This window comes from Chamaea fasciata, unplaced genomic scaffold (genome assembly GCF_029207755.1).
Source record: "Chamaea fasciata isolate MVZ Bird 193981 ecotype frontalis unplaced genomic scaffold, bChaFas1.0.hap1 SCAF_16, whole genome shotgun sequence".
NCBI lineage: Eukaryota > Metazoa > Chordata > Aves > Passeriformes > Sylviidae > Chamaea > Chamaea fasciata.
In genome coordinates, this window is record NW_027094101.1 from 10,358,527 (window position 1) to 10,375,384 (window position 16,858).

At 45.4% G+C, this 16,858-nt stretch overlaps 1 protein-coding gene across 4 annotated transcripts in view; it reads left to right on the forward strand.

Annotated features, from left to right (window-relative positions):
• The window catches only part of RBBP6 (RB binding protein 6, ubiquitin ligase), a 28,079-nt gene extending 12,953 nt beyond the window's left edge, over window positions 1-15,126 (forward strand). For 2 of the 4 annotated variants that reach the window (XM_066198127.1, XM_066198128.1), the window contains 13 exons: window positions 2,326-2,414; window positions 2,535-2,631; window positions 3,184-3,323; window positions 4,195-4,367; window positions 5,256-5,359; window positions 5,794-6,158; window positions 6,977-7,070; window positions 7,151-7,229; window positions 7,318-7,363; window positions 8,484-8,846; window positions 9,194-9,295; window positions 10,695-12,440; window positions 13,115-15,126. In XM_066198127.1, coding sequence (XP_066054224.1) covers window positions 2,326-2,414; window positions 2,535-2,631; window positions 3,184-3,323; window positions 4,195-4,367; window positions 5,256-5,359; window positions 5,794-6,158; window positions 6,977-7,070; window positions 7,151-7,229; window positions 7,318-7,363; window positions 8,484-8,846; window positions 9,194-9,295; window positions 10,695-12,440; window positions 13,115-14,705 — 4,989 coding nt within the window. In that variant the 3' untranslated portion in view covers window positions 14,706-15,126. The remainder of the gene's footprint in view (window positions 1-2,325; window positions 2,415-2,534; window positions 2,632-3,183; window positions 3,324-4,194; window positions 4,368-5,255; window positions 5,360-5,793; window positions 6,159-6,976; window positions 7,071-7,150; window positions 7,230-7,317; window positions 7,364-8,483; window positions 8,847-9,193; window positions 9,296-10,694; window positions 12,441-13,114) is intronic. The other 2 variants (XM_066198130.1, XM_066198131.1) reach the window with 1 other exon arrangement.
• Window positions 15,127-16,858: the final 1,732 nt, after the last annotated feature.

Genomic DNA, 16,858 nt, shown 5'->3' on the forward strand with positions numbered 1-16,858 from the left:
AAATTGATACTGTGATCTATAGGTGAATAACTGTTGTAATTGGAAAGCCCCCTTCAATTTTTATTAACTTAAAAGTATTTATTTTAACTTTAAAATGTGTGTATATTTTGATACTATCCTGTAAAGAGTAGTTCCCAGTTTGGGAAGATAGAAGGGGAGTACCTTATCAGCCTCAGCATAATGTTGCAGTATTACTCATCCTCAAGACACAAAGAAGAAGCTCTTCAGAAGCTGTTTTACCGTTTTTCATACGTTTCATTAATTTTGCGTTGGAAACTAACCCAGTTTGTACAGAAGAATTTAATTGGCTGTAAATTACGGACATTGCAGGGGGGTGTGACCAGCCACAAGAGAAGCGGTTCTGTACCATGGACAATTGCATGGCCATTCTTGAATCCCTAGTCATAGTTACAGACCCATTCTCTGAATGCTGCACAATTCATAAATTGTGGGATCTATACAGTGGACAACCCAAGCTAATTTGTTTGAACGCAGACTGTGTAAATTGTGTAAATGTACCTCATTGTTTATAGGAATATACCAATGTGTATGTGTGGCATCTGAGCAGCTGTGACCTTCTGAAACTGTTGTAATGCCATGTTTTGCTCGGGAACTGCTTGCATTTTTGCTCACCAATGTGTAATTTGTCTGGGAAAGCACTAGTGACTGCACTGTGTGGGCAGGCGAGAGCTCAACCACCAGTCGCTAAAGCTGCAGGCTGTAGAGCAGGCAGGGCCTGAGGCAGAGCAGCTAGTTCTTTGTCATCAAGATAAAGACTGGAGTTCATTTCTAACAAAAAGAAATCTCTTCCCACTGGTAACTTTTCCCCTTTTCACTACAGAAATCAAATTGTATACATTTGGCAAAAAAAACCCCCATTATATATATAAATATTTCTAGTTTGGAAGGTAGCCACCCAAAGAATTGGTCCCCATTAGTGCTGTCCCTAAATGTGTCCTCGGGTCTGTAACCTCATGCGAAGTTTTACTCTAAAACATGCAAAGCTGTCCAGGGGGTGGGGATACACGTTTAAGCTTTTGAGGATATTTAGGTATGTCAGAAAAATGCAGAAAGGTGACACCAAGTGGCTCAGCACTGTTATTCCCTCTAATGGCTCTAGTGCAGCCCGGCTCAGCACGGAGGCAATGTGTTAACAGTTCTCTGGTGATTATTACTATGTATGAAATGCCATATTGGAATTTTGGTCTATTCCTACTAATGTTTTGTGGCTTTTGGATGTGTTTTGTAAACCGTTTGGGTTCAAACAAATTAGTCAAATATTATCTGTAAAGCTTTCTGTAACTGTCAATGGAAATGATTTCATAGTTGGCGATCCGGATTCTGTTACTGTGGAGAAACACTGTGTATATGAAACAACCATTTAATAAAATGTTGAAACTAGTTGGTTGCTTTTGTGAATGAATGCATACAAAACCAGACCATGAGTGCTTGAGCTGAGTGATAGGTGCTTGAAGGCCCAAGTCATTTGCAGTCACTCCCTTAGACCCTGCTTGTATCTGGACTAGTGTGTAATAAAAACATTTGAACAAATGTGACTTAAAAATCAGCTGGCTTCAGTAATTTGAAGATCTAGTTGTGCAGAAGGTTTATATTACAGTTTGTGTGTTAAAAGGACATAGTCAACTGGAAAAAAATTGCAGATTATCTTCACTGTAATTTCAGTCACTTCACAGGAGGAAGTTAGGAGGGGAGAACATGCAGTTTGGACTGCCTGCAGCTCCTGCTGTGCAAATTTCTGCTGAAAAGAATTTTGCCTTGCTGAGAGTGTAAAATCCTTTGGTCCTTTTAATATGTGTTTGTCTGAAGCGGAGTTTCAGCAAGCAAACCTGACTGCCCCACCTCTGCAGTTCTGTGTCCTTTTAATACTGCAAAATGTAAATAATGCTGCTTGTATCCATCTTAATTCCTTGTCCAGTGGAGAGCTTCTCCTGCATATAGTCTGGAGCTTAAAAATCAGCGTAAAAATACTCGATATTGTTATTTATCTACACATAGCTTCATTCCTCTGAAGGAAATTGGATTGGTTACACAAGTCTTGCTGTAAGGTACAAACAGAGCCTAAGGTTTGAGTGCCCAAGAGTGCTCTTTTCTAGTAGGTTCTCAGGCACATAAACATCATGTCATGGCATAAGGACTCCCCAGACCATCTTCAGCACAAATCTGTTTGGTATAAGCAGCTGCTCTCATGCAAGCTCAGCTAGTGTAGTGCTGCTCTTTACAGGATTGGATGAGTGGTGTTGTCTTGGGCTGCGTGGGCTTAAATGTGTTTCTAATGTGTGTGTCAAATAATTACCTGTTGCACAGACTGCCAATCTGGCTGAAGCCAATGCTTCCGAGGAGGATAAAATAAAAGCTATGATGACACAGTCTGGCCATGAATATGATCCAGTCAAGTAAGTGTTGCTAACGTGAAACTTGTTCTTTAAAGTTGATGTAAAAATTGTAGAGATGGTTTGTTTTGAACAAGAGAGATGCATGAATCTCTTTTCCTTTTCTTCCCCAAAAACTTGCAGTTACATGAAGAAACCCGTGGGGCCACCTCCACCCTCGTACACCTGCTTTCGCTGTGGCAAACCTGGGCACTACATAAAGAACTGTCCAACAAATGGGGTAAGACCTGGGGGACTTATGGGGTGCTCAGCTTTTAATTTTTGTCTGGAGAGTTACATAACAAACATGAATACTCACTGTAAGAATTGTGTCTTTTGGTGTGAAATACAGAGGTTACATGGCAGTGTTGCAGAACCCTTTGGATTCAAGAAAAACCTGGGATTGTAAAATTTTGTTTTCACTCAGTCAGAGGCACTAAATATTCCCACAGATCTTTCTCTGTGAACCCCTGTGTATAGCTTGATATGTCTCAAAATAGTTTTCTCCAAGCCCTGAATCCAGCTCCCTCTGAATTGCCCTGAGGAGGAGGAGCAGCTTTGGGGGATTTCACCCTTAAGGAACCTGTAGTTGAGCCAAAGAATGTCAGTGAGTTCAAAACATTGCTCTGGCCTCTGGAACACTCTGGCTGCATTTGTTTAGGAAAAAGAGTATTTTAGTCCAACAACCCTTACACTAGGTAAGAGGAGAGGGTTAAAGGTTTTTGTGCTTAAAATAGTCACTGAAGTCTCATTTTCGTTGTGGGCCTTGAGATATGTCTGCATTTCTTAACAGGACAAAAATTTCGAGTCTGTTCCCAGAATTAAAAAAAGCACAGGAATTCCAAGAAGTTTTATGATGGAGGTGAAGGACCCCAACACAAAGGGTGCCATGCTGACCAACACTGGAAAATACGCAATTCCAACCATTGATGCGTAAGTGTGGGATTGGCTGGACTGATCCAGAGAGGGAATGGGAGGAACCAGGTGGGAATGCATGAGTGGTGGTGCAGCCACATTGGCCAGCATCTGGAATTGTGGGGAGAAAGCATTGGCACTGGATCTCAGCTTTAAAATCCATGCTGCTGCCTAGCATTAAAATGGGGGTCCTGCTGCTCACTGCCCTGGGAGCTGGTTAAACGTGGGGTGTACTGAGACTATTTCTGCAGAACATTTCAGCAGCATTTGTAATTGGGGTTTTCTCCCTGGGAGCTCATTTTGCTTCTAGTTTGTCTTTCAAAGGTTTCATGTAAAATGTAATAAAGCATCTGTTGAACTGTGACTCCCTCCCTCAGATGTGAAGCAGGCTCAAGTTTTCCTGTTGCTATAAACTAGGAAAACACTTGTGTATGCTGAGCACAGTGGCTGTTCTAAAATACACTTAGTAGCCCTTCTGATTTTCTCTCCTGGATGTCCTTTTTTTGGAAGCTGTAACGCAGACTTCTTTCAGTTAGAAAATGTAATTACTGGGAGGCCAGCTTTATCCTAAGCCTCCAATTTACATTTAGCCTCTGGCAAAGGAGAGCTGGGATTCATTTCACCTGGTATGAGCTGTCAGATAGTTTTTAGTCTGAACTGATTTCTTAGTTGATCCAATGAACGGGATAGTTCTGCAGGAGAATTCCTCCCTCCCCTCCTTTTCTTGTGTTAGGGCTATAGAAAAGTAATTCAAACTAAACAGCTGTGTTTAGGAAGGCCAATGGAGAGGGAGAAGAATCCCACATATTATCTTTCTTTGATAAAATTCAAAGCTTGGAAGAGTTTTCCCTTTAACTTCTTTCTTTTGCTTTCCCCATGCCACTTCCAGGGAAGCTTATGCTATAGGAAAGAAGGAGAAGCCTCCCTTCCTACCCGAGGAGCCATCCTCCTCCTCAGAAGAAGATGATCCTATTCCAGATGAGCTGTTGTGTCTCATTTGTAAGGATATAATGACGGATGCGGTTGTTATTCCCTGCTGTGGAAACAGTTACTGTGATGAATGTAAGTGTTACTGCCAGGTTTGTTAATTCCAGACATCAAATTTGATCTTCTGAGAGCAGAAATAGGAGATAAGGAAATTGCTGTGTTAGTTCTGTTGAATACTTCAGCATGTCCTGAACAGGGAAAGACTCTTCTGGTGTAGATGAGGCGGAAAGCTTTTTTCCCTCCTTAAGTTTCTAGTTAAATCTTCTTTACCTGCAGAAGGAAGAGGATGAGGGGAGTGCATATTAGTGCAGGTGGTTACAGTATTAGATATCTAATGCATTTATTTTGTCCACAGCCCTTTCCCTCACACAGAATTATGTCTCCAACTTTGGGCACTTACTGCCCAAAGAACTGGCATTGAAGTATTTCATCCACATTCTTCCCTAGAGCTAGTTAAAACCTTCAGAACTCAAACCTCCTCGAGGTTTTTTGGAATGTGTTTTATTCATTAACATGGAATGATTTCTTGCTGTACTAGAGTGGAAAAAGGACCAGTTGAGATGTCACATGCCAATCTGTTCTGCATCTTTACATGTTACCACAGTGAAATATCGACCCTCTGCTGTATGCTAGAAATTGTTGTAGAATTTCAGAATGGTTTGGCCTGGAAGGAACCTTAAAGCTCATCTCATTCCAGCCTCCCTGCCATGAGCAGGGATGCCTTCCACTAGGCCAGGTTGCTCCAAGCTCTGTCCAAACTGGTCTTGAACACTTCCAGGGATGCCACAGCTTCTCTGGGCAACCTCTGCCAGTTTTTTGCACTATAGAACATTTACAGTTTCATGCTTTCCATTCAAGACCATATGTCCCCGTTAATCATATGCTTGTTTTTGTAATTAATGAGAACCAAAAAAGCTTACTTAGTTTGGCTATAAACTACTTGAATATTCTAATTCTCTCCAGGTATTAGAACAGCGCTACTGGAGTCTGAGGAACACACATGCCCTACCTGCCATCAGACAGATGTTTCTCCTGATGCTCTAATCGCCAACAAGTTTCTGCGCCAGGTAATGTGGTGACTTTAGACTCAACTCTTTGTTAGAAAAATCTATTTGTAAAGAGCTGAAAGGGACTAATTTAGAGCTCCTTGAGCAAGGCTGAACTCAGTAAGGCTAAGTTTACTTTTCAAATACATTGTCTGTTTTTACAGAAGCCTACAGCTCATTAGAGACAATCTGGCAAATTCAGGACACACTTGTGTTTTTTGGGATGTCCTCACTTTCAAATTGGGTGTTAACAACAAAGTACTTTTAATCCAGAGACTCTGAGGTACCAATCATTGATACCAGAGTTTCATGGGATGTGTTCATAGCCGTGTGTTGGTTGGTTTAGTTTAATAGCACTTAGAGGAACACACAGTGATTTTCCTATAGGGATGCTTTTGTTCGTATTTCTACCAAAGTTTATTATCACCTTTTCAAACATGTTTCCCTACTTCTAGGCTGTTAACAACTTCAAAAATGAAACTGGTTACACAAAAAGGCTCCGTAAGATTCAGCAGCAGCAGCAGCAACAACAGCAGCAGCAGCTGCCACCACCACCACCGCCACCGCCCCCACCGCCCCTGATGCGGCAGACGATAACGCGCACGCTGCAGCCGCTGATGCGGCCGGCCATGGCCCGGCAGCAGGACCCGCTCATGATCCCACTGGCCTCGCTGGCCTCCCGCTCCGCCCTCTCTTCCCTGGGCCCCGGGCCGGCCATGGCAGCTGGGCTGCCCGTCAATCCCTCGTCCGTGGTGGTCTCTGATCTCCCTCCGGCCGTGTCCCTCTCTCTCCGCGGGGAAAAGCCAGATGGACCTTTCCGGTAAGGAGATCTGGAGATCACAGCAATGCAAAAGAAACCAACATGCTTAGGTTAGATTTTTCTTGAGCTTTGCAGCTAGCATCCTGTGTATCGTTAGTGACAGCTGCAGGTCACTGTGGAAGTTGTGGGTCTGTTTTTTCTCGGAATGAGGACACTTCAGTAAGTAGAACATGTACTTCATGCAAGAATTCTCTTGGCAGTATTTCTGTTTGGTTCCCTTAGCAGTCGTTCAGCACAGGTTTGCACTGAAGGAGGGACTGGTTTTGATTTGAAGTGGACAGCCATTCCTAGAGTCGCCATTTAGTTCCATCAGACCTTAAAGTCTCATTAATTTCTCTTTAGTACCGAGGAAATAATATTTTCATGCAAAAATCTGTACCAGTGTTTGGGTTTACGTCCTTTAACCCTGCTGCCTTGGATGCACACAACCAGTGTGTCCAGAGGGCTGCCAGGCTCAGCTGTGCCATCAGTACAAGAGTCATGATTCAGAAGAGCACAGAGACATTTTCTAATGGAATTTCAGTTCTTGCATCTTCCAAAGCTGAGGTTCAGTGCATGGGTTATATGGATTCTCATCCTTTCAAGTGCTGCTTAATCAAATACTTTTCCAGAGAGCTTCCTCTCTAAATGCCAATATCTAGACTCTTCAGCCATGCTTCCTCTGGAGCTTGCCAACTTCACAGGTGTAAATCTGGTGAAGATTATTTTAAAATATTTTTTCATTTAGTGAAATCAGCCTTTTCTTATCTTGAGCTTTATATTTCAAAATATATTTCACTTCAAAGCAGCGTTTCAATAATAATGTGTTGTTCTTGCAGTGACGCCGATGCTGTTTTGCCTCCTGCTCTGATGACTGCTGCTGAGCTTTCCAAATCTTCCCCTTTGTCAATCAGCAGTTTGTTGGAAGAGAAGGTAAATTTTACTTCAACACATACAATGATTCTTATGTTCTAGTAGAGCTCATTTTGTGACTGTTTGCATTTATTCCCAAGGGCTATCAGGTTCCTGTGCTGAGACAACCAGCGATACCAAGTCTCCTGGGCCCTCAAGGACAATCAATACCCACAACTGGTAAGAAACTAAAACTTTAGAATCTTGTCCAGAAAGTTGTCTTCAGATACTTACTGGGATTTTTTTTTTCCTGTCCCTGCTGCAAAAGGTCATCCAATGAGAGCTGGTGCACTTCGCAGGCCAGGCTGGGAACTGTAAGTATTCAACAGAAATTTAATGTATTACTAGTTGTAACTGGTTAAATTAATCTGTAACACATCACTTAGACAACAGCTGATTTATAATGAAATAATAGTTGTGGAAAATTCAAGTGGTAATTAATTTTCAAGTGGCTTAATTTAAATTGGCTTTAACAAAGGGGACCTGTGCTTACAGTAAGATTATTGAAAAATAAAACTCCAGTACATAATTGAAAAGAAGATTCTGAATAATGAACAGTTTTTGGGAAACCTAAATTACATCTAAAAATTAAATGTAATTTAAAGATCAGATGGAAAAGCACCCTTTTGATTGCTGACTGAATAGGGCTGAAGAAATCGATTTCCCAGTAGGAATCACCCTCCAACATTCTGTCTTTAACAACTTATTTGATACTGGTTGAGCAAATTATTGAAAAATTAGAGGCTATTATTTTTATGAGAGTTTTGTATTTCTCTAGTTTAGTCATCTCAAAGTGCCAAGCTGCTTTTTCTCATTAGAAAGAGGAGCCTGTTTAGCTGTTATCGCAGTGTCAAATTCATTCTTCATTTGTTAGAGATTTGTTATAGCCAGGCTGTAAGGGTCATTGTCTTTATAAAGTTATAAATCAAAGCAAAATCCAGGATCCATCATCCCCCATGTTATTTAAAATCTCAAATCCAGTAAACAAGAGACAAAACAATTCAGGGACAAGAACAGGCCAAATACATCGTGAGGCAGGAGTTCAGGAAACAGATGTGGGAGAGGTTAGGAGAGGTCTGAGAGGTGAGTTAATTCCTGCACAGTGCTTGGAGGCTTGGGAGTGCGGAGCTCAAGGTGTGTCCAGGAGGGGCAGAGGAGCACTGGGTGCTTGGCTCATGGGAGATGGGGGTCTCCTGGCAGCCTCACCCACAGTCCCAAAGCTGAGTGTAAGGAGAGAAGGCTGAGGGAGCTGCTGGGGCCAGGATGTGCAAGGCAAGTACGAGGCTCCAGGACTGAGTGTAGTCTCGAGTGAACAGAAAGCCGGAGACCAGTGAGAACCAGGAGTGCTCCCGCCGTGCTGCCGCTTCGCTTTCCTGTGTGCGCTCAGGGCAGGCTGTGACAAACAGTGACACGTGTTTTTGGGTTTCTTTAAAGTTCAAATCGAGGACGCCCGCACAGTGACCGTGCCCAAAGGACTCAGGCCCCATCACTGCCAGCATCAGCACCAGTCTTTGTGCCTGTGCCTCCACCTCCCTTGTATCCTCCACCACCCCATGCTCTTCCTCTTCCTCCGGGGGTACCACCACCACAGTTTCCTCCTCAGTTTCCACCTGGGCAGCCTCCATCCGCTGGGTACACTGTCCCCCCTCCCGGATATCCCCCAGCTCCTGCAAACATGTCATCAGCTTGGGTCCCAACAGCAGTGCCAGCGGCTCATTCAAACACCATCCCAACGACACAAGCACCTCCTCTCTCTAGGGAGGAGTTTTACAGAGAGCAACGGAGGCTTAAAGAGGAGTAAGTATTTGGCTCGCTAACGTTGCCTTGTTTTCGTGTCTGTATCGGGGGAGCATATTGGACTGCGGTTACACTAAAGTGCATCTGACCTAGCAAAAGTGACATAGTGTTTCTTCCAATATACTTTTTTCATTGCAGATGGTAAATATGCAAAGCTAAACCGAGACAAATGTAATTCTAGAACTTTTCCTAAAACTTGTAGGAACTGTTTTTGCTTAAGTAGGATGTTCACCTTTTGCATTGCATGCAGTAAACATTTTCTCATATTGGCCATGTTTTGTTTCTTGATGTCTTTTGTAATAAAGGTCAAACTATAATTGTAATAAAGGTCAAACTTATTTTAACAGGGAAAAGAAAAAGTCCAAACTTGATGAGTTTACAAATGATTTTGCTAAGGAATTGATGGAATATAAAAAGATTCAAAAGGAGCGTAGGCGTTCGTTTTCCAGGTAACTGCTTTACATGTCCGTAATGGAGAAGCAGATTGTCTAGAGGAATCAGGAGGAGTTCACTCCACCTCCCTGTCATTAGATGGATTGGATGATTGAGGGATGAGCAGTGACAGGAGTGTCATACGCAGGTTATTGGCTCCAGAGTGGCAGAGATTGCAGGTGACTGAATTAGCATTGGGCAGCAGGCACTAAGGAGTGCTAAGGGTCTGTCTTGCTAAGGTGTCTCTGCAGTGGTGTCCTTCACTACCTGACAGCCCTGAGGAGGCCAGGAACAGAATAGCTGTAAGGCCTGTGTTTTCAGTGTCTTGCTATTCTGATTGTAACCAAGCAGTCCAAGCAGTTTGGAGGAGATAGGTGAGAGAAATCGTCCTCATTTCTGCTTTTGTCCATCTCATGTGGATACATGAGATGTTTGAACGTGGACTGCAGACTGGGGGCTTTCACTTGTTGGGCGACATTGTTAAATTTTTCTTGGCAATTAAAAGCTCAGACTTATTTGTAAGGAAATCTGAAATTGGTGAGGGACTTGGAGAGGAGGAATGATGCTAATGAATATATGAATCATGTGAAATGATTCATCAAAATATAGTAGAAGAAAAACCTGAGGGTAGCTGCTGGTTTTTGTCCCCAAAAATCCCTTTGGCAGGAGTAGTTGTTAGCAGTGCTGTCAGGAGCTTTCCCAGAGTCATGGCACTGGGGCATGTGACCAGACTGAGGATAGAAGCTTTTAGATGGGATTTTCCTTGCAATGCCGTCACTTGCCTTGGTTGGAGCTGGAGGGATGTGCAGGACGTTTTTGGGACACCTGCCTGGCAGTGTGGATTCCATAGGCCTGTCTGTAGGTCCTTTGCAGTATTAGGATTGTGCGTCCTGTCCAAATTCCCAAAAAAGGGTGAAGTTAACTAGACCGAGCTGGCATTTTAACATTGGGCTTTGCTGTCTTCAGGCTACGTGGTGTTTTCTCGATGTGATTCTGCACTGTAGCCACTCAGATTTGCTCTTTTTGCATCTTACTGCAACAAAAATGATTTGCACTGCATGTGGTTGCCGAGTAGTGACAAGTGTGCGTGTTCCCGTACCAGTAGAGGCCAGTGTAACCACCTGAAATCTGTCAGTAGCTCTGGTAGCTCGTGATAGAGTGAGTGGAAGTAGACTGACCCTTCTGTGTGTTCTGACACTAACAAAGCAGCAGCTGTTCTGTCTTGTGAGCAGAAACTTTTACGTGTTATCGAGTTCTTCAATTTGCAGTAGCTTTATGTCAGCAGCTGAAAGAAGCTTTGACATAAGCATGTGGACAGGAAAGAAAAAAGCGGGAGGAAAAGATTTGAGGTGAATGGCTGTTTGGAATTAACTTCATCTATTTTTTTTTTTTTTTTTTGTGTTGTGTTTTTTTAAGGTCCAAGTCTCCCTATAGTGCTTCATCCTACTCTAGAAGCTCGTACACCTACTCCAAGTCACGCTCAGGCTCGTCGCGCTCCCGCTCCTACTCGCGCTCCTTCAGCCGCTCCCACTCCCGCTCCTACTCACGGTCGCCGCCGTACCAGAGACGAGGCAAAGGGAAGAGTCGGAACTACCGCTCCCGGTCCCGGTCCCACGGCTACCACCGCTCCCGCTCCCGCTCGCCCCCGTACCGGCGCTACCACTCCCGCTCCCGTTCCCCGGTGTTCCGCGGACAGTCCCCCACCAAGCGCGCCGTCCCGCAGAGCGACGCCGAGCGCGAGTACTTCAACCGCTACAGGGAGGTGCCCCCCTACGACATGAAGGCTTACTACGGCCGCTCGGTGGACTTCAGAGACCCCTTCGAGAAGGAGAGGTACAGAGAGTGGGAGAGGAACTACAGAGAGTGGTACGAGAAGTTTTACAAGGGCTACGCCGTGGGCGCTCAGCCGCGCCCTCCAGTGAACAGAGAGAACTTCTCTCCGGAAAGGTTTGGCCCGCCTGGGACCAGACGAGAGAACTCACCGTATGCTCGGGGAAGGAGGGAGGAGTATCCCGCTGGGCAGAGCCACAGGAATCGTAATGTAGCTGGAAACTATCCTGAAAAGCCTGGGAGAGAGAGCCATGGCATCAAAGATCCGGCAAAATCAAAAGAGAAGGAGGTGGAAAATCCACTGGGAGATGGCAAAGGCAATAAACATAAAAAACACCGGAAGAGAAGAAAAGGAGATGAGAATGAAGGATTTCCCAATGTTGAGCTGTTAGAAGGGGCAAGAAAACCAAGAGAACCAGTTCCAACAGAAGATGCTAAAACAGACTCTCTGTTCATGCTGCCAAGCAGGGATGATGCCACCCCTGTAAGGGATGAGCCCATGGAAGCAGATTCCATTGCTTTCAAACCAGTGTCTGAAAAGGAGAAAAAAGAGAAGGATAAGCCAAAAGCAAAGATTGAGAAAACAAAGCGGAAAGTGGAAGCGGCGACTGCTCCAAAGAAAGACAATGTAGCAAAACCACCTAAAGCTTCCCAGGAAAAGGTGGACCCCGATCGTGAGAAATCGCCTCGAATGGAACCTCCTGTGAAAAAAGTCAAGGAAGAGCTGCCAAAGACAGACAGTGTTAAAACCTCTTCCTCTCAGAAGGATGAGAAGGCTCTTGGTACACCACGGAAGGCTCATCCCAAAGTGGCAAAGGATCACCCAGAAACCAGACCAGCCAAGGAGGAGAAGGCAAAGAAGGAACATCCTAAAGAAGCCAAGGCAGAGAAGCCTTCCAGCAAGGAGGATAAATCAAAAAAGCCTGCTGAGAAAAGCAAACTTTCCGATGCCAAACTTGAGAAAAGGAAAAGAAAAGCAGAGGAAAAGGCTGATAAAGAACATGAAGCCGCTTCTGCAAAGGCCTCTAAAGCCGAAACTGCAGAACTGAAAACATCACCCAAGGGTAAGGCTGAGCCCGAGGGGGAGAAAGGAGAGCGGACACCAGAAAAGGATAAAGCTGCTTTTCTAAACAACCCGTCCAAAAAGATTAAACTTAACCGAGAAACTGGAAAAAAGATTGTGAGCGGAGAAAACGTGCCACCTGGAAAAGAAGCTGTGGAGAAACCTGAGCCCAGCAGCAGCAAAGTTAAAGGAGAAAAGGCAAAGGGAAAAGCAAGGAGGAAAGTGACGGCAGCTGACGGCACTAGCTCAACTCTTGTGGATTACACCAGGTACCTCAGCAGTTCTTTTCCTTTTCTTTCTTTCCTTCTCCCCCCCATTCAGTTCTGTATGGTGCCTAAGGAAAGGAGTAGCTAAATGAGGGAATAACCTGTGATCTTCCTTATGAAACTATACTTGGGTTAAACTCAGGTATTGTTAAGGAAAACAACCAGTTTGTACTGCACAGGAAGCTGGTAGGGTTAATTCATTGGTGATGCAAACACAAGACAATTGTTGAAGACTTAAGATAGTGTCTTGGTAATCTAAAAAACTTCTAAAATGTCAGTTTTTCTAAGAAGAACTGGGGCATGAGGATAGAACTTATAAAACCTTGCCTGTCTGTACCTCTTCATAATTGCTTGCTTTCATGTTGAAAGAAGAATGGATATCTAATTTATCTGCCATTGGGAGAAATAGGACATGAAGGAATTACCAGATCAGACAGTCCCCAATCTGATAATCTTGTGTCTTTGTTAATTAAATGTATAGAAGCAAGATACTAAATTAATTGATTGCTCATAATCTCAGCCAGTGGACTCAGCCTTTCTCTTGTCTGTTCCCTTAACTGAACATCCTCGAGGAAAATGCTGAGAGTTTAGAACTGAAACACAAGCCAGTTTATAAAATGTTCCCAAAGCTGTCTGTGTGTGCATCCCATTACTAATGTCCGTGTTTTTCCTCCCAGCACGAGTTCCACTGGGGGAAGCCCTGTCAGGAAGCCTGAGGAGAAGCCAGACACCAAACGAACTGTCATTAAGACCCTGGAGGAGTATAACAATGACATAACAGCCCCTGCTGAGGATGTCATTATCATGATCCAGGTCCCTCAGTCCAAGTGGGATAAAGATGACTTTGAGTCTGAAGAGGAAGACATCAAATCCACCACCCAGGTGCCCCCAACTGTAGGAAAACCCACCAGTGTTATCAAACCTGTGAGTGCAAAGGCACCAAACCCCCTCAAACACACTGAAAAAGAGACAGAGCCTCTGGAGAAAACACAGAAAGTTGCAAAAGAGACGAGTTATGAAGGCACCCAACATGATGCCAAGAGTTCAAAAAGTTCTGTGTCGAGTGAAAAAGGTAAAACCAAAGACCGGGATCATTCTTTGTCAGACAAGGACAGTTCTGAGAAGAGGAAGAGCAGTGTTCAACCAGAAAAAGAGCACTCAGAACGTGCGGCTGAACAAGGAAATGGAAAAACTGTATCTCAGTCTTCCAAAGACGGCAGATCTTCAGAGAAGCATGATAGCGGCCGTGGCTCTGCTGCAAAGGACTTCACTCCCAACCGAGACAAGAAGTCTGACCATGACGGCAGCAGGGAGCATTCGAGCTCCAAGCGCAGGGATGAGAAGAGTGAATCAGCACGGAGGAAAGACTCCCCATCCCGGGTCAGAGACTCCACAGCAGTGCAGAAGAGCAAACCAAGGGAGGAGCGTGTGGAGCCACCCAAGAAAGGCCCTGCGGAGGCCAAGAGGAGCAGCTACAGCCCCCCGCGGGAGCGCAAGCCCGCCGAGCACAAAGCCGTGCACGAGCCCAAGCGCCCTGCCGAGGAACACAAACCTCCGGATAAAAACCCAGGCAAAGAGAAGGAGAAAGAGAAAGAGAAGGAGAAACACGTGCCAGAAGTCAAGAGCAATAAGGAGAAAGAGCCAGCTGGGAGTAAACCAGCAGTGAAGCAGGACTCGCCAGAGGTTAAAGTGGAGAAGGAGAGCGCGGCGGGTCAGAGTGACAAGGGTGCGGCGAAGCCGAAGCCGGCGCCCAGCAGCGCCGCACGCCTCTCGTCCGACCTCACCCGCGAGACCGACGAGGCCGCCTTCGTGCCCGACTACAACGAGAGTGACAGCGAGAGCAACGTGTCTGCCAAGGACGAGGAGGCTGCAGGGAAAACGCCCAAGGAAGCCAAGGAAAAGGCTGTGGATAAGGCAAAAGAGGAGGCGGCGGCCCCGGCTCCCACCGAGCAGCCTGAGGCGGGCAGGAGCCAGAGCCAGAGCAGCCCCAGCGTCAGCCGCAGCCGCAGCCACAGCCCCTCCGAGAGCCAGACACGGAGCCACAGCAGCAGTGCCAGCTCAGGGGAGAGTCAGGACAGCAAGAAAAAGAAAAAGAAGAAAGAGAAGAAGAAACACAAGAAGCACAAGAAACACAAGAAGCATAAGAAACATGTGGGCAATGAAACAGAATTGGAAAAGAGCCAAAAACACAAACACAAGAAGAAAAAATCGAAGAAGAGCAAAGATAAAGAGAAAGACGACCAAAAAGTGAAATCTGTCACGACATAAACCGACAGATAATGAAAAAATGACTTAATTACTAAGTCATCTGTATGATCTTTGTTAAAATGTAAACGACTTCAAGCGTTGTAAATAATAACATGAAAGACCCTGTGCTGCACTTAAAATATTGCTGCTTGATTATTTGATTTTTACATCAGAGCTTTATAAAAGTGAACATTTTGTACAGAATTGTGAGTTGTGACCATGTAACATGAAAGGTTTTGCTGGGGCATCTTCTTTTTAACCACCGTTAATTATTTTGGGTGGAGTTTACTGTACTGTGAAGATTTTCACATTCGGGTTTTTTTTAATTGCCTGGCAGAAGCAGCTGGTACCAGTTACCAAATACCAGCGGATGAAATGCAGAATACATTACAGCCCTGTTATGTCACTTTTTGATTACAATAAAAACATTTTCAGTAAATGACCCAATGTGAGATTTCCAGTGGGAGTTGCACGTGAGCAGAGAGCATCCCAATCCTTCCCATTCCTGGAAATGTCCAAGGCCGGGCTGGTCAGGGCTTGGAGCAGCCTGATGTAGTGGAAGGTGTCCCTGCCTGTGGCAGAGAGGTGGGGGGGGGGGGGGCTTTATGGTCCTTTAACCCAAACCATGCCAGGATTCTATCAGTAGTGCCAGAGAAAAAGCTTGCTGGGAACTATTGTGTGGGAAAAAATAACTTACAGAGAGGTTAATTTTGGGAAAACTTGGACCTGTCCTGGTGGAGGGTGAGGAGGTGCTGGGGTTGGTGTGTGCCAAGGAGCCAGGGGTTTGTAGGGTAGAAGGTGGGATGTGGCCCCAAAGCTGCAGCCCCTCTTGGTGCTGGCACTGACTGCCTCAGGTAATGTTACACACAAAGCCTTGTGGCTGCTTTGTTCTGGTTTCTTTGGAAAGCTGTTGTCCTTTAGGGTTGGAACTCTGTGGTCATTAAGGTCCCTTCCACCCAAAGCCGGTCTGGAATTTACCAGCACACGTTTGCACACAGGGTTAAACTCCCTGTAATTTGCATTTTCTCTCCCAGTGCTGCTCACCAGGTGTTGATGTTCTAAACAGAACTGTTTGGTCAGTGTTGGATGTGGGGGTGGCACCTGGCAGCCCTGACCCCGCTGTGATATGTGGGGCTCAGAAGGGGCAGGACAGGGAAGCCTGGAAAGGCAGGATCTTGCTCTGAGCAGTGACAGGAGATAGAAAATGGAAATCATTAGCTGGACAGTTTGAAGCTGTAATTTTAAGAAAGAGGTGGCAGTGGAGGTGTTGCTCAGCCATCAAAGCCAGCACGGGGGGGAATGGGTGTCACTAAGGGCAGGGTATCCCCATGACTGTGGGGTTGAGGAGGGACAGCCCTTGCCCGTGGGATTTGCCCAGTCTGCTGTGGAAATGCTGTGTGGGGGAGCGGCATTTCCTGCTGGCAGAAAGTGTCACCATGCAGAGGGGCCATCCTGTGGGCTGAGCAGCACAGAAATGGTAAAATAGGGACATTGATTCTGGTTCTCCTGGGGGTGAGCCGGCACCTCAGTCATCCCGGGTCAGAGAGAACATCCTGAGAGGTAAAGCAAGAGCACACCAGGATCACTGCTGGATGTCACCCCAGGACTTTGTGCCTTTTAATTTCAGGCCTTCCTGGTGAATTCCAGGTGTTTTCTGCCCAAGGAAAAGGAGGATTCCAGTTCATCTGCTCCCATTTTTGCTTTCCAGCTTGAAAAAGCACAGGTGGGCGATGGAGCTAGAGGTGCCTGGCAGAGGTTTGGTGTGTGGGGGGCAGGGCGGGAGCACAGGAAAAGCACCTTCGGAGTCTCCCTTGGCACAGTCTGTGCTTGTGAGGATGAGGCCGGAAAACAGGATTGATCTCGGACTTCTCTGGGTGCTTTGGCCTAACAAAATTGAAAATTCAGGAACTAGGGAAGCGGGATTCTTGAGCTGGCATCTGTTAAGTGCTTTATTATTGAGAGTCAAGTTAATGAGTAAACCTGCACTGAAATCAAATTCTGAACTTTTTAAATGGAATAACTCCAAAAACTCAGTAATGTTACATGTTTTTATATAACCTTCTGCTGGAAAGCTGTCGTTGAAGTCTGTCCTAATGCCCAGTTGAAGCTGTTGGGGTGTTGAAGAGGTGGTGTGGCGTGGCCGGGCTGGAGCCCTGTGCTGCTGTCTGCCTCAG